General features: G+C 39.3%; 2 protein-coding genes across 3 annotated transcripts in view; one reads left to right on the top strand and one right to left on the bottom strand.

The window, feature by feature from the left end:
* Positions 1 to 241: 241 nt before the first annotated feature.
* Positions 242 to 5,081, bottom strand: LOC146451945 (methylosome subunit pICln-like). Of its 2 annotated transcripts, none has more exons than XM_085098511.1 (7): positions 4,710 to 5,081; positions 3,908 to 4,044; positions 3,325 to 3,405; positions 2,437 to 2,499; positions 2,024 to 2,076; positions 1,453 to 1,564; positions 242 to 394 (listed from the first exon to the last, which is right to left on the bottom strand). In XM_085098511.1, the coding sequence occupies exons 1-7, from the start codon at positions 4,826 to 4,828 to the stop codon at positions 333 to 335; spliced, it is 627 nt and encodes a 208-aa protein (XP_084954637.1). In that variant the 5' UTR covers positions 4,829 to 5,081; the 3' UTR covers positions 242 to 332. The 2 variants fall into 2 exon arrangements, with proteins under 2 accessions (XP_084954637.1, XP_084954636.1); XM_085098510.1 differs by having other exon boundaries at positions 2,431 to 2,499; positions 4,710 to 5,078.
* Positions 5,082 to 5,142: 61 nt separating this feature from the next.
* LOC146451944 (4'-phosphopantetheine phosphatase-like) overlaps positions 5,143 to 21,603 on the top strand; it is a 19,117-nt gene continuing 2,656 nt past the window's right edge. The window contains exons 1-21 of the mRNA XM_085098506.1: positions 5,143 to 5,358; positions 6,480 to 6,598; positions 6,854 to 7,022; positions 7,757 to 7,808; positions 8,076 to 8,262; positions 8,594 to 8,686; positions 9,857 to 9,916; positions 10,263 to 10,371; positions 11,032 to 11,099; positions 12,153 to 12,272; positions 12,944 to 13,025; positions 13,752 to 13,870; positions 14,667 to 14,822; positions 15,695 to 15,807; positions 16,628 to 16,715; positions 17,401 to 17,552; positions 18,540 to 18,592; positions 18,876 to 18,925; positions 19,550 to 19,654; positions 19,948 to 20,048; positions 21,067 to 21,135. Of these exons, the coding sequence (XP_084954632.1) occupies positions 5,250 to 5,358; positions 6,480 to 6,598; positions 6,854 to 7,022; positions 7,757 to 7,808; positions 8,076 to 8,262; positions 8,594 to 8,686; positions 9,857 to 9,916; positions 10,263 to 10,371; positions 11,032 to 11,099; positions 12,153 to 12,272; positions 12,944 to 13,025; positions 13,752 to 13,870; positions 14,667 to 14,822; positions 15,695 to 15,807; positions 16,628 to 16,715; positions 17,401 to 17,552; positions 18,540 to 18,592; positions 18,876 to 18,925; positions 19,550 to 19,654; positions 19,948 to 20,048; positions 21,067 to 21,135 (2,174 nt within the window). The 5' untranslated portion in view covers positions 5,143 to 5,249. The remainder of the gene's footprint in view (positions 5,359 to 6,479; positions 6,599 to 6,853; positions 7,023 to 7,756; positions 7,809 to 8,075; positions 8,263 to 8,593; positions 8,687 to 9,856; positions 9,917 to 10,262; positions 10,372 to 11,031; positions 11,100 to 12,152; positions 12,273 to 12,943; positions 13,026 to 13,751; positions 13,871 to 14,666; positions 14,823 to 15,694; positions 15,808 to 16,627; positions 16,716 to 17,400; positions 17,553 to 18,539; positions 18,593 to 18,875; positions 18,926 to 19,549; positions 19,655 to 19,947; positions 20,049 to 21,066; positions 21,136 to 21,603) is intronic.

The following is a 21,603-nucleotide window of genomic DNA, read 5'->3' as shown; positions in this document are numbered from 1 at the left end:
GAATAAGTATAAATTATATAAATGACAATATCTTTTGTTCTCATTATGTGATAGTAGTATAGCCCCAGCACAATGAAAATTTTGTGAAGTTACAAATTCTGAGAAGTGACATAAATGTAAGTTCAGTGAGAGTAAGAAGCATGACATACTGTTAGGAATATTGAACAAAAAGCTATGTTCTACACTTAAATAAGGCAGAATATTATGTTGCCAACATGTGAAGCTTTATTTGATAAAAAGCCTCGCCAAGCATATCATGGTATTGACCATATACAAGTCTGCTTTCATTCGAATATGCTTTTAACTGTGACCATCTGGCCAATGGAAGACTGTCATTTATCAGCATCTTCAAACTGTTCCCTGCTGTCTCCATTGTGTTCCATTTCCACATCAGCTAGAAATGAAAGGACACTTAAATAAATAAATTAACCCATTAAGCACCAGCCGTTTTCAGAGGTTTTCCAAAATTCAGCAAAATTGGCAAAGTGATTATTTCCTACCCCATGTGCAGTAAAAATACAGAACTTACAGGGCAAAAAAAAAACAACACCCCTTTGGTGTAAAATAGTTAAAATTACTAATTATGGAATAAAATACACTAGTTGCCAATTAAAAATTTTCCAAAAAACAAACTTGATGCTAAAAATTTCCAAAATTAATTAATAAAATAAATCAACTTTGTTTAACGGGGTTGACACTTTACAGTGTGTTACAACTGACAAACCTGTGGCCCTCAAATCGAATTGGAATTTGAAAATGTTGGTTTTTGATGTGAGGGGAAAACCAGACAAAAACCTCTTGGAGAAAGGACAAGAACCAACAAAAAACTCAACCCACATGTAACGCCGAGTCTGGGAATCAAACCCGGGGCACACTGGTGGGAGGCGAGTGCTCTCACCACTGTGCCATCCCTGCTCCCCTTCCCCCTTAATGTTACTAAATAAAATTCCCCACTGCCAGAACAAACAAGCTGGTCAAATGTCCCATGGTGCAGTTGAAAAAAGCTTATTTCCTCACTTGTGGGCTCAACGTTAATCTAACAAAAAATTATTCACTCCAAAGTAAGTCTTATTTCTTGGTATTGTGGCAGTGACCCTTTGTTCTGGGGATCTACTGGTACCATCTCATTTATGTCCCACTCCCCAGATGTAGTTAGCCACGAATTTATTGTCTTTGCTGATGAACTGATCATTGAAATGAAATGACAATATTGTTACGTAAAAATCATGAGGTCATCAAAATACCCAGGGGAAGACAAATGCCCTACTGCAGAGAGATGATTGAAATTGCCCCAATACTACCCGGGAGGGGGGGGAGAGCATCATCGTCATCATCATTATCATCATCATCATCATGCACTGCTGGAAGTGACTGATACATAATACTTGGCAGAGCACACAGATCTAGGTCACTGATGTACTCACTGCAAACATGTACAAAATGATGCATTACCTTGTGCACTGTCATGACCATTAAGGTAGTCTCCATTGCTGTCTGATGTCATCTGCACAAATTCTTGCTGACTTGGCATTTGAATCATACCTTCCAAACGTTCAAGTGTTGCCTGAAAGTTATGGAAGTGTTTGGAAAAAATCAATTTATTTTTTGGAATTCAGAGCAACATGTTGGTTGTTATCTATATATTTTTGGTACCCACCAAACAAAAAAATTGGGAGATTTTGGTTGGGAGCTTAAATGGAGCAGCTGTTTACTTCAATCCACAGAAAATCTTTTCAACATAAAACTATCTAATGACAGCTTCTGAAAGAAAACAGTCTCACGTTTATAGTTTGGACATTCTGATTTAGGAATTTCAGGTTCACAGCATAATTTTCACCTAATATCAAAATGGCAGGTTGTTAAAAAAAATAACTTCAAATAAAAATGGTAAAAAAGAATGTTCTCCTATTCCCACAGAGAAATTTCAGGGATTCTATGGTAAACAACACTCTGGCTTACCATTTCCCTGCATGCAAATGCATTAACAAATGAGATGATTTAATCCTTAAAAAAATATATATACCTGTCCTTGCTCAGAAAGTTCTTCTTCATCTGCATCACAGAAAAAGTCTTCCTCTACAATCAAATTGAGAAAAGGTATTTTGAAAAAAATGATTAAATATGCTAATATTTCCAGCTTGCAAATAAAATTAAAATATGAAATTTGACAATGAAAACAGAGCAGTGCCAAAAATCAAACAAATACTACCAGCTACTTTTTAGTATACCAGTTATTAGGTTTTATGTGAGCTGGTCACACTTAAATTTCTTTCAGATTTTTAAAATAATATCAAGGAATCATATTACAATGTGTGAAAGTTATCCAAAAGATGTTTTTTGACACCATTTCCTCTCCCTTATTGGAACTTCATTACGGCAAAATTTAAGGTGAAAGTCAGAGTTACTGTTTCTTCGGCATATACGAATTACCTTCACCTTGCTCCTGAGGGTCTGGGTGAAGAATCTGACAATCTGAAAGAGCTGTAAACATGACCTCCACTAAAAAGATATAAAGGCAGAAAGACATCATTTTTAGACTGCAAAACAGTTTTTGTTCTCTCCTACAGTGCGATGCGCCTTACTGTGGCCACCCAACAAACTTTTTTACAAGTTAACCAATCAGGATACGCGAATTTGATTAACGGTCACGCCTCCTTACAAAATCCAACAGGCAAGTGAAAACATGTTGTTTTGTATTTTATGAACAAGGAAGAAGATATCCTGATTGGTTAACTTGTAAAAAAAAGTTTGTTGGGTAGTCACGGTAAGGTGCGTCGCACTGTAAATCAATCAAAAGGCACGAAGCATCAAAAGTGTGGATCCTCGCACATGAAGTGTGCTACCCCCAGTCCCACTCTCCATTCATGCACATGCTTGCACCAGACCTTTCCTTTGAAGACCACACACATTTGTATGATAGACCAGCACAACAAAATATGACTGTTTTGCAGTCTTCACCATTTAAAATTACATCTTATCCTGAGATTTTCTGAGTATTCTTGAGGATCATTACACCCCACTCACAAAAAAGGAAGAAAAGCACTACAAAGCCAACTATTAAAGAAAAACCAAAAGTAAGGGATTGAAATGTTGGGATCCCCATCAAAATGGCTACATCTGCCTGAAAAATGGCGAAGAAAATTATCAAGACTCCAACACAATCAACTCAGAGAGATTATTTCCACTGCTCCACCAACACAGCACCACAGTTTAAACTAACCCCTTATCTAACTAGAAATGAATTCCACTGAGAGCTCTTTCTCTCAATTTGACGTCACATATTTCAGTTCCCTTACAAGTTCTTTTTACTTAGCTTGATCTTACATCTGGACTTGTCCTCTGGTACAAATCTGATCTCTCCAACCTTATCACTACTATCGTCACTGGCTCCATCATGTCCAGTATCTACAACAAAACATGTCATGATCAAAACATCAGCTGATGGTAATCTTAAAATGCATCCTAGCCAGCTATCTGGAGGCAGCATTAACCCTTTCACTCCCAGGAGTGATCAATGTGTAATTTCTCCTTACATTATCAATACGATGTTAACCAGACAGGTGATGAGAATAAAGAAAATCATCCACTAAGTGATGCCATTTGGTGTAACACCAAATTCTATGAAATAACTTTAAAAAGAAATGTGTGGCCGTCAGTGAGGAGAATTAACATCCAGATCGTGGGAGTAAACGAGTTAATCACTGCCCCTAGATGATTCATGGTACAGAAAGCTGCGTATCACTCATGCTAATATGGTCCAAGTGTGGGTTCATCTCCATTTTTCCACAAAAATGGTTGGATCATCCCCTGTGTGATGACTACGTGGTATATGAGATCCTTAGGCAAGTTTAATGAGACCATAGTTTTATTCACAACATTGTTAAGGATATATGTTTGAAGTACATACCATCCAGAGGTGATTCCATCATGCAATAGATACACTCATGAGGGAACTGCGAAGTATCTCTGCAAATTGCATGCAGAGATATTGATGGATATTCCAGTGAAAAGCCTTGTCCAGATGAATCACACCAAGACAATCTCCTATAAAAAATAATGCCAATATTTTCATCCAGCTCAACTTTTCATACCTCTGTTGCAATGCACCTGTAATTTACCATTTTAAAAGCATTACAATAGACTTCTACCTTGAACATAGACTCACCACTCTTGGAGTTTGTTTACATTATGTACTTCTGGCTATCTAAACCTTCTGATTTCTAGAAAAATGTTTTGTTTTCTCATAGTTATCATTTTTTCATATATATAACACTGGCAGATCCACACTTGCTTATAAGGACTGAGAGAAAAAAACATGGGTGGGGGGGGGGGGGGGGGCTGATGGGGTGGAAATTAATTTCATAACTAAAGAGGACACAAGAACCTCCATCTACCAATCACAAATCCAGAGTCCTCAGGCTCTTTGGCTAGTAGTTAGTAACCAAAAAAGACTCTGGGGAATTAAAAAAATATATTAAATCATTGGGTGTCATGTGATGGCTTCCAATGAATTTTACCACAGAAATCCCGCAGTGAAAAAAAATAAGTACCCAAAGTATGTTATTCACTTGAAAGTCAAGTGTTTTTAAAACATCACATCAGTTGGGACATCTTTGCTAATGCCACCACTTTGTTTGTCATTGTCATTGTCATCATATTACAAGTAATCATCATCGTTATCAATTTTTCAGTCACAGCTAATAGCTTACTCAGTTGCTATGTACAAAGTTCCCACTCCATAGGACTTATCTTGTACAAAAGCCTCGGTCTTTTCTTGTACATGATGTAATCCTTCAGTAGGAGGAGGAAACGAGGTCATCACTACCATTATGATCGTTCTTGTAGAGTTCTGCAGTACAAGTGTACAATGAGGATTTCACAGTGCTTGTACACTGCTAAAAAACGCTTTGGTTTGAGTTAATATCCTAGGTTTGGTTGAAACGCCAATGAATGCCTTTGAAACTCCAACTGTAGTTACAACCAGTACTACCACCGTCTTTCCATCTCCAGATAAGTGACCGAACTCACGCTAGACATAAACTCGACTGGAAAACGATTTCAATCGTTCCCACATGGAGGACTCTCCGCGTGAAGGTCTGGAGGTCTGGAACCAAATCAACTTATGGTAGGATTGCGGGCTCAACTCATAATTATTCAATATGGCGGACGGCATCGATTTTCTTTGAGCAGAATTTCTTAAAAGTTTGGCGCAAGATTTCTACGCGACGTTTGTCATCTGAATCAAAAATATGGATTCAAAAGTTGCGCAGGGAAGTACAGCAGAATATGCAAGGAGTATTTCATTGCCTGAGGTGTTTCGAAATCTTAAAACAGCTAAAATATTCGCAGTTGACATAGGTGAGTTCTGCATGGATTTTTCTGGTTAATTTGAAAGCAATCAAACAGATTAAGAGGCTTCAAGCCGTAAACACAGCTAGATCAGCAAGATCTCTGCATCACACCATACATTAATAATGTGTGTATTGTGGTTCAAATTGATCCTTGCTTTAAATTTTATCTTCCTATTGTTCGTGTGTGTGGTAATGTATGATAATGAGTTTGAACAATAGAAAATAAAATTTTAAACTATGTATAAAATTGAACCACAGCATATACATGAATGTCCTTTGCTTATCATGGATAGTATAATTTAAAGTATTTGAACATAAAAAGCTAAATATTAAAGAGGCCAGGCGAGGAGGGGGGGGAAGTGATGGGGTTGTGATTTTGGTACTCCAGGTCAGGAACAGGGTATCTATTTATGAGATTTTTCAAGAAGGAGGAAAAACATTGCAAATACATAGAAGGGAGAAAAAACATCTACAGCAGTTTTATGTTTTGCCTTTTTCCCAGGGGGCACAAGGGGTACTTCGTCTGAAGGTCTGTGCAGGCATGTGCCGCCTAGTGGGGTCATGGTTTTCAGACTCTATCTAGAGGAGAAAATTCACTTGATCAAATCAGTGCTGTAAGGTCTCTGCTTTTACCCTAGTGGTCATCCTGTGTACAGTAGATTATTTGGGCAGATGCACTAAACGATAGGTTTTCAGATGTATTAAAAGTCAAACCACCTATAATTTACTGTTCTGCTAAATAAAATAAAAATGTAATGACAATAATTGTTATTATTAAGTAATAATTATTTGCCATATTACATTTGGATGTTGATTCGTCTCTCTCACTCTCTTCCCTTCCCCCCTCCTCCACCCCATCTCACCCTATTATACTCTACTGTCTCATGCTTGTAATAAGTAAAGTCAGAAGGCCTTCAACTGTTCTAAGCTTTATTTCCACTGGACCCTAATAACCGGCAACTACATTGTTCTTATGTTTAGGAGCATTACTTTGTTGTTCGTTGTTTTTTCTCTCGACTAATAATGTGAGATGTTGCAAACAGTTCAGGTTGCCCTTGTAGAGTTTCCAGATTGATGGAAAAAATTGATTTGCATTGCCTGTTTCTTGGCTTTTATTTGTTGCTCCAGGAGGGTCCCTGGCTAAGGTGGCATACATGTCTGAAGTAAGCACAATAAGAAAACGTCATTACAGCTTCAGTTCTTTGACATCTTTGGCCAAGAGTGAGGATGAAGAGCAGGAGAAAGGGGTATGGCTATTATGCTTTTTGTAAATGCAAATTTCTATTAATTTTTAAAAGTGTATACAGTCAACTCTCACCTTGTGGTCACTTGGCTAACATGGACACCCAGACAATACAGACAACAACTGAGTCCCCTGCAAAAATAAGTAATAACGCAAAGTCCATGAGCTGTGTTGAGGACAGCAGTCTAATGTTTGGCCCTGGTGTCCAGTGTAAACTGTCCTTATATGGCCTTATGTCATCTTCTGTTTGTTCTGCTAGCATGATAAGACTACAACTGGACACATCTATGAGATCAAAGAGGATCAAGAGTCAAGTTTAAGGTTGCACTTCATAAAGTTCGAAACCAAGTACATTGAAACGTGTGTTAATTTCATCCAAGAGAACATTCTGTCAGCAGCATACAAAGACAGGGCCCTCAAAGCTACTGGTATGAAGTTCTCTTTAGTTAATAATAGCATGTAATGTGTTTACAATAATTTATTAACTGCAGTGCTTTGCTGAGTACAAGACAGTCCGTAATTGGTGGCTGTTAGACTAAAGTTGGATTGTCTGAACTGTGGTTATTTGCATGTAAGTTTCTAGTTCTTGACTAAGTGAGTTGGTTTTGAGATCAGAAAGCTCAAATTGTTTCAGCCCAGGTGGGTTAACACTTGTTTCCGTCTCTCAAACTGTCCTTGGACATTCACTTAAAATTACATGAAGTGTAACTTACTTCAAACACGGTGCTAAGCCCCAAAATCACTCAGTTCTCCTCATAAAATAGGGTTCTTTTCTCATGCACTTCAATACTACAACGATAAGGGGTAAGGTGTCCAAGGTCAGTTTGAGATATGGAAACAATAAGTGTTAACCATCACTAAGTGTCTTAAGACAAATATGTTGTATGGTCATATGTAAGCTCAGTATTGTTAATTTAATACAAAGTTGGCTGCGTACATGTATGTGCATAACAAGAGGACCAGGTGCTTGGAAAACTTACTAGGTGTGTAGAAAAACAATGGAGGTATGGCCTATCATTTACTAGTTCAAGACAGAAGGCCCTGAAACATTTTGGCTCTGATTTATATAAATTACAAGGCTCAGAAACAGATTAGGACAACTGCCACACATATCCAGTTTAAAAAATAGCATTGTGATATTTTAACATTTTTCTGTTCAAAGGTGGTGGAGCTTATAAATATATTGATTTACTCACATCTAAACTTGGCTGCAGGTAAGAGATTCCTGTTTAGTTCAATTTGTCTTTTGAAGACTTTTATGTAACTTATTAAACTTTGTAATTGGCCATTCATACTTATGAGACTGACTTTCGCAAACCCGTAAATAATTCATGAAGAGAAAACAAAGAAGAACACTATCGTGAAGGAGGTTTGAAAATTTGATTTTAATTATCATAAAATTTGGTGAAGAGAAAGCAAAGGAAATCACTGTACTGTGAAGTTTGCCTTTACATTTCAATAATGTTTCTTGATCTCTGCAGAGTTGACAAGGAGGATGAGATGGAATGCCTGATCAGAGGATGTAACTTCCTCTTGCGGAACATCTCCAATGAAGTGTTTGAGTTTCATCGTGAGCAGAATCCACCTTACGTCTTCCAAGATTTGGATCATTCAGAGCTGTTCCCTTACCTATTGGTTAACATTGGTTCTGGAGTCAGCATTGTTAAGGTGAATTAACTTTTGACCAAAATACGAATTCTCCTGACTGATTTTCTTTTCAAGTTTGGGTTTTCTACCCTGCTTTTAGATTGATACAATAATATTTTAATGGTGTAGTACCTTAGTGGAGAGTGAAGAGGCTGCACTGGATGACAGCAGAGATGGTAATAAAATTGAATACAGATTCACAAATGGTACAGGACATCAACTGGCAGTGGAGAGTCTGGACTGGAGGATGACAGAGACAGTCTCCATGCTCCACTAAAGTACTATACCATTGATTTTTATGACAGTCTTGAGCAAACATTTTGTTAGAGTAATTTTATTTCTGTTGTTCTAGGTTCTTTCTGAGACACAGTATGAACGAGTTGGAGGTACAAGCATGGGTGGAGGAACATTCTGGGGCCTGGGGTCACTTCTTACAAGAGCAAAGGTGCAAGTATCATGATTTGTGATTACTTAATATGTAACAATAATTAGCCAAGTCACAATTCATTGGCATCATCCATTTTTTGTTGTGTCATATTGTGCATGCTAGGATGAAAACACAATTAGGCAATATACAGCTGTTTCGACAAAGGTTGTCCAAAAAAAGTATAAAAGTGTATAATTTATGTGACAATGTCAAAAGGTAGTCTGGGAAATACCCAATAAATTTCAATAAAAGCTCAGAATCCATAATGCCTCGACCGTACAGCAAAGACTTGAGATGGCAGGCAATATGGATTCTGAGCTTTTATTGAAATTTTTTGAGTATTTCGCACACTACCTTTCGGCATTGTCGCATACGCTTTTACGCTTTTTTTGGGCAACCTTTGTCAAAACACCTGTATATAACTCACTTTATTTACTTAAGCATAAAATTCTCATAAATTAACATATAGTTTTGCTAAATATTTTTTATAAAATGGTAGAATGCTCAGAAAACTAAGAAGTTACTTTGGTCTACCCACATTATAGTATTGGTTGATTGGATTTTCATCTCCATTTGCAAAAAACTGTTTTGTTTTAAATTATTGTGGTAGCCATTGTTTCTGTACTATTCTAGATGATAATTGCAGCAACAACACTTGATTTCACAAACAAACGTGGTTAGAGTAACTTTTAACTTGTCTACAGGCAAGAGTGCGTTTGGTTGCTCTCATTCATTTTGGTGAATGTTTTTAATCAGCATTGTATTTGTACCTGGGGGAGGGGGTGGTGGTGGTACCTTTGACCATATTCAGACCAAAATATGTGATTTTCCGGTTCCTTTTTTCAGACCTAGCCACTAAAAATCACACCCATTTTCAGACCTGGTTTCTAGGATCCATAAGCGTTTCTGTAAAATCCATACCCGTTTTCAGACTATCACACCCAAAATGGTTAGAATCTATCCCCTATTTCAGAGCAAAACAGCTCAAAAATCATACCCTTTGGCGCCGCAGATGCCTAATAGCTTATATCAGGGAGTACCCCTTCAAGCTGAAATGATTGATCATATTGTCTAGATAAGAAAATCTACACAATCTGAGAGATGGTGAAAATAGTGGTTGGTTTTTGTAAAGCAAATCGTGATGAAATTGTTTCGAAAATTATAGCTGTTTATATCTTGGACTGACAGGGTTTTGACGAGTTACTAGAGCTGGCAACAAAAGGACATCATCAGAATGTGGACATGCTGGTAAGGCGGTTTGGCTGACATTTGAATTTTAAGAGGATGCCAATGCTGTTGTTTAAAAATGTTTTCGCTAGTTGTTTGTTGCACATTCTTACTGTGCAACAAATTCATGTCGCTATATCAGACCATGTCAAGTACCATGCTCACCGCACCAGAGATATCTAAACACATAAAGGGCCGGCAAGCCAAGGTTTCACGAGCAAAACAACGGCTCTGCATTGCTTGTGAGTTAAAAATATTGCTGAGTACTTTTTTTTGTACGTCTCTTTAAAAAACAACTTGAAGTGAACATGAGCCCATGACCACAATACAAGATGGCGGTAATTTAAGTTACAACATTTTCTCATAGGTGAAAGATATCTATGGTGGGGCGTATGATGCATTGAAGCTACCAGGAGACTTGACTGCGAGTAGCTTTGGAAAAGCAGTGAGGTCTCCCAGGGATGATCACCATCATGGTTTGTATGAACTTATGATGATACTTTAAGGCCCGCTTCATACTGTACATGTCAGCAAAATGGCAAACCCGCGCGTCCACACGACGAAACATGAAACAACTTACAATAAGAGTGGTTTACGATTGAGGATCGAGAATAATTGCACGTTTGCTTTGCATTTACTTTCGAACGCATTGTGATTGGTTAGCAAAACTTGCGCCACTTCTCAACCAATCAGAAGCAAAACCAAAACCAATCGCGTCACGTTTTCCCGCGCTTGGCGCCGGTTACATCTATTTGCTTCGAGTTCTGATTGACCATTTTGCTGTTTACGTCTCTTCTGATTGGTTGGAGTAATTTATTACTTTGCGATACTCGTTAGTTTGGGTTTGACTTTACGACACTCCAATTAAAAAGCGTTCTAATAAAATGAATACAAACGCAGCACTATGGTAAAACAATTTTCCGGTAACAATATACTATAAGAACCCGACATTTTGGCTCTATAAACTGTAGCCATCGTTATCTCTTTCCCAGAAGAGGCCTAGAATTTAAGTTGCCAAAACGTCGAGCTTGGAGGGGGCAGTTTCCAACCCGAGAAGCCTGACGCTTAAATGATGATGATGGTGTTTAAACACAAGTCTCTACATACTGAGTTTTGTTTTGCTTTCTTTCTTGTAGGTAGGAAGTTTGCTGAAGCAGACATTGCTAAGAGTCTTCTGCATGTGATTAGCAATGACATTGGACAGGTTAGTTGAATGAGTTATGAGGTTTTACGACCTCCGTTAAATTATCTGTTAGCCGGTAATAACAAAGATACAAGGTAAAGAAAACCAGTCGTGGAGATTTAGCATTTCATCGGGATTACGTTGGCCAAGTGACCTTACCAACTGTGCACCGTTTGCAACGTCTTACACGATTGGTCGAGAGGACAAAAGAACGAACAACAGAACAATGCTCCCAACCTAAGAAAAAATGCAGCTGCAGGTTATAAGAGTCCATTGAAAATAGAGCTTTTGAAAGGTACAGGTCTACTGACAGTTTTTTTAAAAACTCACCCCTTATTTATTTTGTAATAGCCCTCCTGAAGAAATGATGTCTCGGATGCAGACTAAACCTACTTCAGAAACGAGGAAACCCCAAAGACTATCATCCTTGGCAGATAGAGCGGCTTTCAATCGAGTGTCGTAAAACCAAAACCAAAGTTGTTACTCTGGCCAATCACAACAGTTGCAAACAGCGCAATGAACCAATCAGAGTTCAAAGCAAATACATGTAACCGGCGCCAGGCGCGGGGAAACACGTGCGAGCGAGGCACGATTGGTTTTGGTTTTACATCTTATTGGTTGAGAAAGTGGCGCGAGTTCTATCAACCAATCACAGAGTGTAGTAATGCAAAACCAAAGCAAATACGCAATTTCTTTCGTCAGTCAATTGAAAACCGCTCCGTAAACCCAACTGATTGCAGGGCTGATACTACGGGATAAGGAATTTTTATTGGGCCAATAAAAAGTCAAAGGTTTCGTAACTTCTTCCCTGGAAGAGCCAGCGGTTAATCGCTATGAGAGGACATGAACCGGACAAAACTCAGCGTGTTCTTGAATCTAACAAGACTAGAAAAAACTTTCATTGCGCCGATTTCTGGCTGATTTTCTTCTCGACTAACCTCTGGAACTTCAGGGATGAAAGAGTATTGAAGGAAACCTTGGAACAGTCAGCATTCTTAGTCCTAGTGTGTCGGCCATTTTCCTTGAAAGAAATTTTTGACTTTATTTTATTAACTATACGTTTCTGCCCTCTAGATTGCCTCGCTTTATGCAAAACTGAACGGCTTGAAGAAGATCTACTTCAGTGGTTATTTCATCAGAGGCAACCCGCTGACAATGCACACAATTTCATACGGAATCAATTATTGGTCCAAGGTATTTGACCTTCATACGCCGTTTAAATACATAGAAGGTTCTTTTCACAAACGTCTCCAAGAAAGACCTTCTTTTAACAGTTTTTTAAAGCCTAAAAAAGTTTTAATAAGTTTGTCATCAGACTAGATCGTGCGCAACATTTGGAGGTTCAGAATTTTTCTTTGGTAGTCTCAGCGTGTGTTCGATTGACCCTATTCGGGAATAGGAATATATACAATGATGACAAGAAATCCCTCATAAGAGGTTTTTCGAGCTACTGGAATACAAAATTGCTCTTAAATTATTATGTGTCAGCGAAAGTTTACAAGAACGTTCTCCCAAGTTTAGTTAAAAAGAGAAATCAAACAGCTTTTCCGCCTACAATCGAACGAAACTTTAGTCTCATTAATGTTCTGGATCATACAACCTGGGAGGCGTTTCGCGTTCCTGGAAGAAAGATAAGAACAAAATAAAAGAGTGGAATTTGGTTCATTCTTGTTATTGGCATACAGTTACTGATAATATGAGGTTTTTGATTAAAGTCGATGGAATAGAGAAATCGCGAGAGTCGCATTCCCATATTGACGTCACAGCCCTACTATCCCCAATCTCCCGTCTTGCGCAGTATTGTACTCAACCAGATATTTGCTCCATCCTTAGCAGATGTTGTGTTTTTATTATTGTTATTTCAGGGAAGCCAACAACCTTTGTTTCTGAGACATGAAGGCTACTTAGGCGCCATTGGAGCTTTCATGAAGGGAGCCGCCGAAGATGGTATGATACCCTCACCAATCTTTGCTTGTTTGTTTGAATTTTCATGCTCAGGTTTTGTTCATTTTGTTCTTGACAAGCTGTTAGCAAGACAGGTGTTCAGTTGTCCAATGGGCGCCCGCGTTTTAAAAAATGTACTAAAAATTCACTAAGCCTTAAAAAAAAATTTTATGCCGGTTTTTCTCTTCTACCTCACTTTTATCCTACATAGCAAGCGTTTCATTTGGGTTTGTGCCTTTTCGCTTTTTGATCGCGCGGAAATTGGGACGAGAGCGAAAAAAAGGAAGAGGGGGGAGGGGAGAAGAGAGAGACAGAGTTTCCTCTCTCCTCCTCTCACCTCCCCCCCCCTTCCTTCTCATTTTCTCTCTCGTCCCAATTTCCGCGCGGTCAAAAAGCGAAAAAGGGAAAAACAAACAAAACACTGAAATGCGTGGTACGCAGGTTACCTCTTATTGTGCCTCTTGGTCCTGGTTCTTCAATCCTACCGTGCTAAACGTGTGCTTTGCTCAATTGTTTCTTATCATTTCACCCAGTTATGCAGTCAAACACCATTCCATCATCGTTAACTGCTTTTTAATGAATAAAACTAAGCTTGTGAGGTTGTTCATTTGAAACTCCAAGACGGAAGTCAAGCATACTTTTATGACAACTTCGCAGGCAAGCACTGCGGTTAAATTGTGGCAGATCATTTGTTTCTATCCCTGTTAACCTTTATCGTTTTTCTTTCAGTGGACTTTTCGTTAAGCAAGTTAAACGTCTTGACATGGCGTGAGAATTATGCAGGCAGCTCTGGTCTGACAAAGCGGTCCGCTGATTTGATGAACACACGAACTGCTGATGGAGTTAGGGTAACAAAATCACCTATAGATTTGTTTTAAAGGAAACCTCCACTGTTAAACTAAGTCAACGTTAAATTGTTGAAACTACAATCTTATTTCAAACTTTGTTGGAAAACATGGAAATAATATTTCTGTGTCGGACAAAACAGGATTTGATTATCGCTCATTTTCGCTTTTAAAATTTCCCAGGCGCCGCCATGTTGGGTTTGATGACGTAATACGGTTGTTCAATTTTCCTTTACCTTAATTCAAAATGACGGCCAATTTGTAAGAAGGGTCTTTTCCCGAACGACTCAGAATCAAGTAGATGTGTTGAGGCGATGTGGCTTTCCAGTGTTAAAGTAAGATTTGAACGAATTCCATGTTATTATCGATTTTATAGCAAGTTTTTTAGGGGTAAGCTTCGCTAGGTTGCGCCTTAAATCCGATATCTACTCTGTGGCTCTTGCCAGGTCGGTTTAAGGTGTTTCCCTCGAAAAAAGAATTGTCGTTTAAATTTTCTCAAGCTCTCTCTGATTGTTTACTAGTTTTTATTATTTCAAAAAATTGCAATAAAAAGAATTAGTCAGCCTGCCCGCGATAGAGGTACGATCCACTCAAGTTACCCCGTAGTGACGTCATCAAGTAACACTGGCCGCTCCCATCATGCTGTGCGGGCAATGAGAGTAAGACCCCGCTCCAGGCTTCGCGCAGACGAGAAGGCAAGGGAGTATGACTGGGTACTAAGCTGGCAAATATAAATGAAAAAGAATTAAGCACGTGCAATCAAAATTTATCTAGCGATGCTGTTTTGTCTTCCTTACAGTATGACGTGCTAGAGATGGACCAATTCACTTATACACTCGTCCCATTCCCTCTCCTCGCCTCGCCTAGTGATTACTTCCCTGATACCCAGGACCTCACGGTTGACACAGAAGCGCGAGAATACTGGCTGCAGTGCTTTGAGGACGCATTAGACAAAGTAAGCTTATGTTATAGTGAGAATCGTAGAGACTACATTACATAGATAGTCGTACAAGCTTTTTGGTGGTTCTTACTTGTGAACAATATTTGGCGTGAGAGCATTCGACACTAAAGTGTAATTGAAGTAACACGAAATTCGTTGTCTTCCATTCAAGTGTTTTAATATTTGCCAGGTGGTTCTCCTACCCTCAAACACCCAGGGGAGGTAGTCAGGCAGGGTGAAGATTTCATGGGCGAAAGTTTATGAGACGGGCGAGAAGACGGACTGAAAGAGTCCCAATTTCGCCCATGAAATCTTCCCCCTCTCCCGACTATCTGCCCCTGGGTCTCCGAGGATATGGCTCTCCGATCGACGAAGCATAACACAGTGCGCAACTATCAGACAAAAGCATGAATTTGAGTTGCTTACATGGGGTCCGTCTAACCTTTGGTTCCTTCGAGCAATTTGTTTTCAGTCAGCCAGCTAATAGCAATTAGAGCATGACTACACTCTCGCCCCTCAGACTCAGGGTGCTAGTCAATTTCAGCGAGTAACTCGCAAATACAGTGGAACCCCGTTAATACGACTACCTTCGGGCCGCGAAAATGTGGTCGGAATAACGGGGTGGTCGGATTAACGAGGTTGTAAAACTAAGGAAATGACTGGACTTTCAATTCGTTCGGGGCACAAGAAAGTGGTCGTAATATCGAGATGGTCATAAGGCCGGGTTCCACTTGTACTTTTAATCTTAGTAGGACAGAGGGTCTATGTAGTCATGTGTCTCACCTACGGACGCAACACAAGAACAAGTCACGACTCGAATAATTACCCTCTAACCTCTAGTTTACCCAGCTCTGTTAGTAGTTAAGCTCATATTTTTATTTCGTCAGGTCGTCGAACGAGCAGTCGCCAGTCAGCCAGACACCTCAGACGCCAAAGAAAGAGCAGAAAAGTTTCGCAATAAATTTCGACTTCGTCTGAATGCCCTCAAACAACAACCGGCGTAAGTTTTTCCTTTGATATATATCAGGGAGATACAACAGTGCGCTCTGTTTAAGAAATAGGATAGTACAAACAAATGTTTAAGATGAGCAAAACAGCCCTGTTAGCTCATTTCGTAGAGGTCGTGGCTTCGAACCCCGGCCGGACCAACACTTAGGTCTTTAAAACAACAGAAGTGAAGGTGCTGCCTTTGCTCTGACATCAGTAAATGGTTAGACCTTCACGTGGCGCAGATGACCACGAGGAAATGGCGCCGGTCCTGTCTCCAATTTGGGGACTGAAAAGAACCACTAAGGATGTAATGAATCTTGGCTGTGACAAACCTCAGTGCCAACATGTGATCGGCTTGGTGTGTCATTCTTTGAAAGGCTTCTGAGTGAACGAGACCGCAATTCTGTAAACAGAAGTCAACGAGATTTACCGAGAGCTGGGAAAAACGTAGAATTAGAAATACTACGTAGTTTCTTCATTACATTTATTCTGACTTCTGTCCTCTGATTTTAGACCGCTTTTTTTTGGCCAACACGGCTTTCCCCTTGTTGGGGCTTCGGCTGAAATTTTGCTGGAAAAGATTTCCCCCCAACTAAATTCGAATTTTTGAGGCGATTAAGTTCATCTGATCAGATATCCACCGAAATAATCTTCGTATAATTGTAATTCTGTAAGTGGGTACAGGGTGAAATTTCTCAATAAATAAATAAATAATTATATGGACACACGGGCAGAATGTTTTTCATTTCAATTTTGAAAGAAGCTCTTTAACATACGATCAGATTGTATACAAAGTGATATATCACGTTGGCGTCTTTATGTTCTTTCAGAGCTTATGGAACTTTGAATGTGCGCAGTTTGCTTGATGTTAGAGAACAGTACCTTAACGAGTTTAGTTTTCCTGACCCGTATGCTGAGGTAAAGTACTCAATTCAAAGTCCTACAGAAACCAGCCTTGTTTATCATTTTCTAAAACCTATCGCAAAATTTCGGTTGCCAGTCAACTGACTGAATGAAACACCGTGTTTTAGTTCGTTCCCTCTGTGAGGCTTATGAAATAAACGGAAGGTCTGGTAAGGTATTCATGTTTTCCTGGTTGTGAAGTTTGCTTGGAAATTTGTATGCAAAGTCTATTATAATTTTACATCAATTTCAGGCCTTTTACAGCCGTGCCTTTTGTTTCGATCAAAATGGCGGACTCAAACGGAATTCACTCTGATCTTCCCGCGCTTTTTTCGCACCACGAAGTTCAACAGTTCACTTCCCACCTTTTGTTAGACACCATTTTTCGCGCCCTTTTTGACAAGCGCTTGTTTTCCCGCTCTTTTTGACAACCAACGGTTTTCCCGCCGTTTTCAACGACAAACGTACGGCAAACGTCGAAATTAGTACGGGACCACGTTTATCCTTCGTTTGCTGCTTCCCGCTTTCTCGTTCTAAGTAAAGTAGAGTAGTTTCGCGTTAGTCTCATGGGTCAGGATTTTTCTGCACTAATTTTTGTAAAGAAACGTAAACGCGAATCAGAATTCTGCCGTTTGCCGCAAAGTCGATCCTAAATCTCTCTAATATCGGCCCCATTTTCTATGTTCTTTAAAACTTTCAGGTGAAACAACAGGAAAACGAGGCTGCACTTCTTCTGTTGTCCAAGCGACTCAAGGAATTGGATGCGTTGCCTTGGGAACAGCGGCAGCGTGCTCTGATAGAAGGAATAATTGCTGGCAATGTTTTTGATTGGGGTGCAAAGGAAGTTGCCAAGTAAGACACTTTCTTTAAAAAACACTTACATTACAGATTGCTTTTGTGTGCCACATAGACGGAAAAATCATGAGTGCAGCGGCTTTTTTCATGAGAGAAATAAAACTTATTTTCTTGGTAGGCTACCCGCCTGTTTTGACGGCACGAATGTTTGGTTTTATCAACAGAGTTGAGAGTAAGGAAATTTGGCCACAGTAAAAAACATTAGTAGCCAAATCACCTTTTTCCCGTTCCGAAGTTCATAAAGGGAATGGGCCCTAGTTTGTGAATTGTTCAGATTGCGTCATATGAAGAAAAATGAACCCCATCGCCAGAAAGATCGCATAAAAATTAGTAAGTTTACCAAGTTTCGTTTTGTTTCATTGCATCGTAACAAGAGACTATGAGGTAAGAGAGCGAATCCCCCATACATGCCCCTCTTCCTATGGAGATTTTTTTCAATCTATTTTTGTTTGCGTTGCTATTTTAATGTCGACATCTTATTGGTCAGTTAGAGTGACGTCATTTAATTTTAAACTCAATGGCGGATTATAATTTCCCAAAATAGCATGGCGCAAACTAAAAAAAGATTGAAAATAATTATCATGGAGCACAGGGATTCGCTCTCTTACCTCATAGTCTCTTGGTCGTAACCAGGCTGTGAGCTATCAAAGGTCGCCCAAATTCCATACAGATGTCTCTTATTCTGAGATTGCGTCCCCCAAATCGATACAAAGTCTAATTTTCCGATTTTCTACATGGTTGCAATCTAACGTCAGAACCTCAAACTTGGTAAACTTACTAATTTTAATGTGATCGTTATTGTGATGGACTCCAATTTCTCATTAAATGTAAGTTAAAATCTCGTTCCCAGTCTCCATTTGAACTTCGGAACGGGCAAACTATTGATAAAACCAAACATTCGTTTCCGCTGACCCACCGACGCAGCACTGCAGTTTCTGATCCTCTTGTCTATTTGTTTTGACGAGAGCCAACTTTGTTTTTCAGACTCTTGGAAGGAGGTATTCTTGACTTTGATTCAGCAATGAAAAAATTGCAAGGTAAAACGACAGTTTTTTGCACATTGTCCCGTGCTTTCTGTTTTCATAATTTCTAGTAGCTCGACTGTCGATAAGTTCATTGCATTATTTCCAGGTGTAGTTACTTTGATGTTAGAATTCTGATTGTAATTAATTGTAATCTATTTTGTCTGACCATTGTTGTATATTAGTTCTGAAAAACCCCTTTAGGGATTGAAATAATAAATTGGATTGCATTTCATTGTATTGTATATCTCCAGAAAGTGGTAACCTTGACCAATTCTACCTTTCAATATGTTTACAGCTCGCCCGTGGTTAAAAGATGACCTGGATGCCTGGGTTGAAAGGTTAAAGGTCAGTGTTTCTGCTCATCCATCCATCTTTCCGCCCATTCTTTCGTTCTTTTCATTCAGCGGGAGCCCATGGCCCACTATCCCTTGCGTTCTTGTTTTTACTTCATTCTCTCTTTCTTTCTTTCTTTCTTTCTTTCTTTCTTTCTTTCTTTCTTTCTTTCTTTCTTTCTTTCTTTCTTTCTTTCTTTCTTTCTTTCTTTCTTTCTTTCTTTCTTTCTTTCTTTCTTTCTTTCTTTCTTTCTTTCTTTCTTTCTTTCATCCATCCATCCATCCATCCATCCATTCATCCATCCATCCATCCATCCATCCATCCATCCATCCAGTCATTCGTTCGTTCGTTCGTTCGTTCGTTCGTTCGTTCATTCACTTATTCATTCTTTCGTCTGTTCATTTATTCTTTCGTGCAATTCACAAATTTAGCATTCATCATATATCCATTCGTTCGTCCGCTCCTTCATTCATTCGTTAGTTCGTCTATTCATTTATCCGTTCGTTCACATGCATTGATACATTAACTGGTTTCTTCGTTCGGTCATTCATTTATTCGCTCGTTCACATGCATTCATGCATGCATGTTTTATTGTCTGTCTTAATGCTCATAGTTTGTTTCATCTCTCCTTTACAGGGGCCGCCTCATAAACTAGCCGTCATATTTGTTGACAACAGTGGCGTAGACATTATATTGGGAATGTTTCCCTTCATCAGAGAACTTCTTTCCCGTGGAACTAAGGTACTGGCATAGCTTTCGTATAAACAAAAGAATAAATTGTTTTATGTGATTTCCCTCTCCTGGTCAAACAGAAAGAACAGAAGGCAGACGCCTAAAGAAAATTTAACTCCCTTCCGAAAGAGAAAGAGCACCCTGATAATTAGATTGGAGCGCCTCTACACCGCTTAGTGGTCTCCCCTCTTTAAGGCTTTGTACTGGACTTGTTCTTTTAACGCTCCTATCACTTTCATTGAGAATATAATTGATTTGATGAACTTTGTGTCACGCGTGATTTTCTTGCGTGACATTTTCAGGTTGTCATGGCAGCTAACTCGTATCCAGCCCTGAATGATGTCATGCACAGTGAACTTATGATCTTGACAGAAAGTGTAGCGGATTTATGTCCCGAGATAAAGTATGTCAGACTTGTGTTAACTTATTCAAAAAATAGTCAAAGTGTAGACCACTGGTTCATCCCTCAACAGAGTTAAATTTAAGTCGTACCTTCTTTTGTTTAATTTAAACATTTATTGGAATTGTTATAGGTACGAATTGTAACGGTGATTACAGTTTCAGTTATCCGCAGTATTTCATTTTCTATTTTGTAATTAATGTAGATTGTCATATTTGTCTAAATACAAGCGCCTGGCAAGCGCTGAAAATCGTGCAACCAGAGACAAGCGCGGGTAATCGCACAAAAGCTGACAAGCTTGGGAAATCCTTGTAACTGGTGACAAGCGCGCAAGAACTTGCAACCAGCGATAAATGCGAAAAATTATGCAACCAGTGACAAGCCTGGGAAAACATCCAAGCGGTGACAAGCCCGGGAAAACATGCAACCAATGACAAGCCCGGGAAAACTTGCAACAGGTCACAATCGCGGGAACACATGCAACCGGTGACAAGCGCGGGAAAACTGCAACTGGTAACAAACGTGGGAAATCGTGCACATGGTGACAAGCGCGGGAAAACATGGAACAGTTCTATAACCTGTGGAAAACATGCCTAATCCAAGTAACGCCATAACGGGGCATTTTTGCTTTCCGGGCCCCAGTTGTTCAAAGCGCGATTAGGCTAACCTAGGGTTAGTGTGAACTTTCATTCCAGTTTAATTACCAATCGATAAAGCTTTTTCCAAAATATTTCTGCCTGTCAGTTTCGACTTTGACTTTTCTTTATTTTTAGCTTAAAATTAGATTTTAGAAACATTTGCAGCGAGAGATGATTGATAATCGTGGATCAGCGCTAATCGGCTTTCGAACAACCGGGCTCTGGAGAACAAAAATCAACCTGAAGAATAACGTGCTTTAATTTGCTGCCGGACGTAGTTGCTAACATCGAAATTAAGTATTTACGTTTTGACAAGCATGAACATGTGACGATAGCAAACACTCTTGAGCAAATTCACCCATTTTATTTCTTTTTCCAATCAGGACTGCATATAAGGAAGAACGGTTAGTCCCCATGGAATCGGGAATCGGTTCTCCGTGTTTAGACTGCAGGTATGACAATCTTACTCGTCTTTTGTTCAATTATAAATCGTATACTTTACGTTTTCTAGGATCCCCTAACCATATAAGGTTTGTTTGCGGGGATTTAAGCAGAAGGAAATAAAACTCTTGATCAAACGAGAAGAAGAAAAATGTGGCTTCTTAGAACTCATTGATTGTAAATAAAATTTGCGTAAATAGGTCATTTTACAGTTGTGCGCTCAGTGACCTGGCCTTGGATTGGAAGTGAGGCTGGGGGTGACCTTCTTTTGACTCGCGTTGTTATCCAAATTGTATTAGAAGTCTAAGATTCTAGACACCTGCTATTCCATAGAATTTAAATTTTCCAAGAGTTTAGTAGTCCTTCTCCTCAGTAGAATGGTCTGTCCCCGCATCTCCAAACCTGCGCTCTTCTACTGTAAGGTGCGTCTTGTAAGTTAGGAAACCGCTGTGAATACCGCGAATACTGTGAATTTATAC

This window comes from Pavona decussata, unplaced genomic scaffold (genome assembly GCF_977016875.1).
Source record: "Pavona decussata unplaced genomic scaffold, jaPavDecu1.1 SCAFFOLD_381, whole genome shotgun sequence".
In the NCBI taxonomy this organism is placed as follows: Eukaryota; Metazoa; Cnidaria; class Anthozoa; order Scleractinia; family Agariciidae; genus Pavona; species Pavona decussata.
This window is presented reverse-complemented; position numbering and strand designations above follow the sequence as displayed.

Excerpts from the sequence above, each read along its gene's own strand:
- LOC146451945 (XM_085098510.1), bottom strand. The coding sequence starts at position 4,828 with ATGGTAGTGATGACCTCGTTTCCTCCTCCTACTGAAGGATTACATCAT. Across the intron at positions 4,045-4,709 it reads ACTTTGTACATAGCAACTGA|GAGATTGTCTTGGTGTGATT; the intron begins GTAAGCTATTAG and ends TATTTTTTATAG. Across the intron at positions 3,406-3,907 it reads GATGGAATCACCTCTGGATG|ATACTGGACATGATGGAGCC; the intron begins GTATGTACTTCA and ends GTTTTGTTGTAG.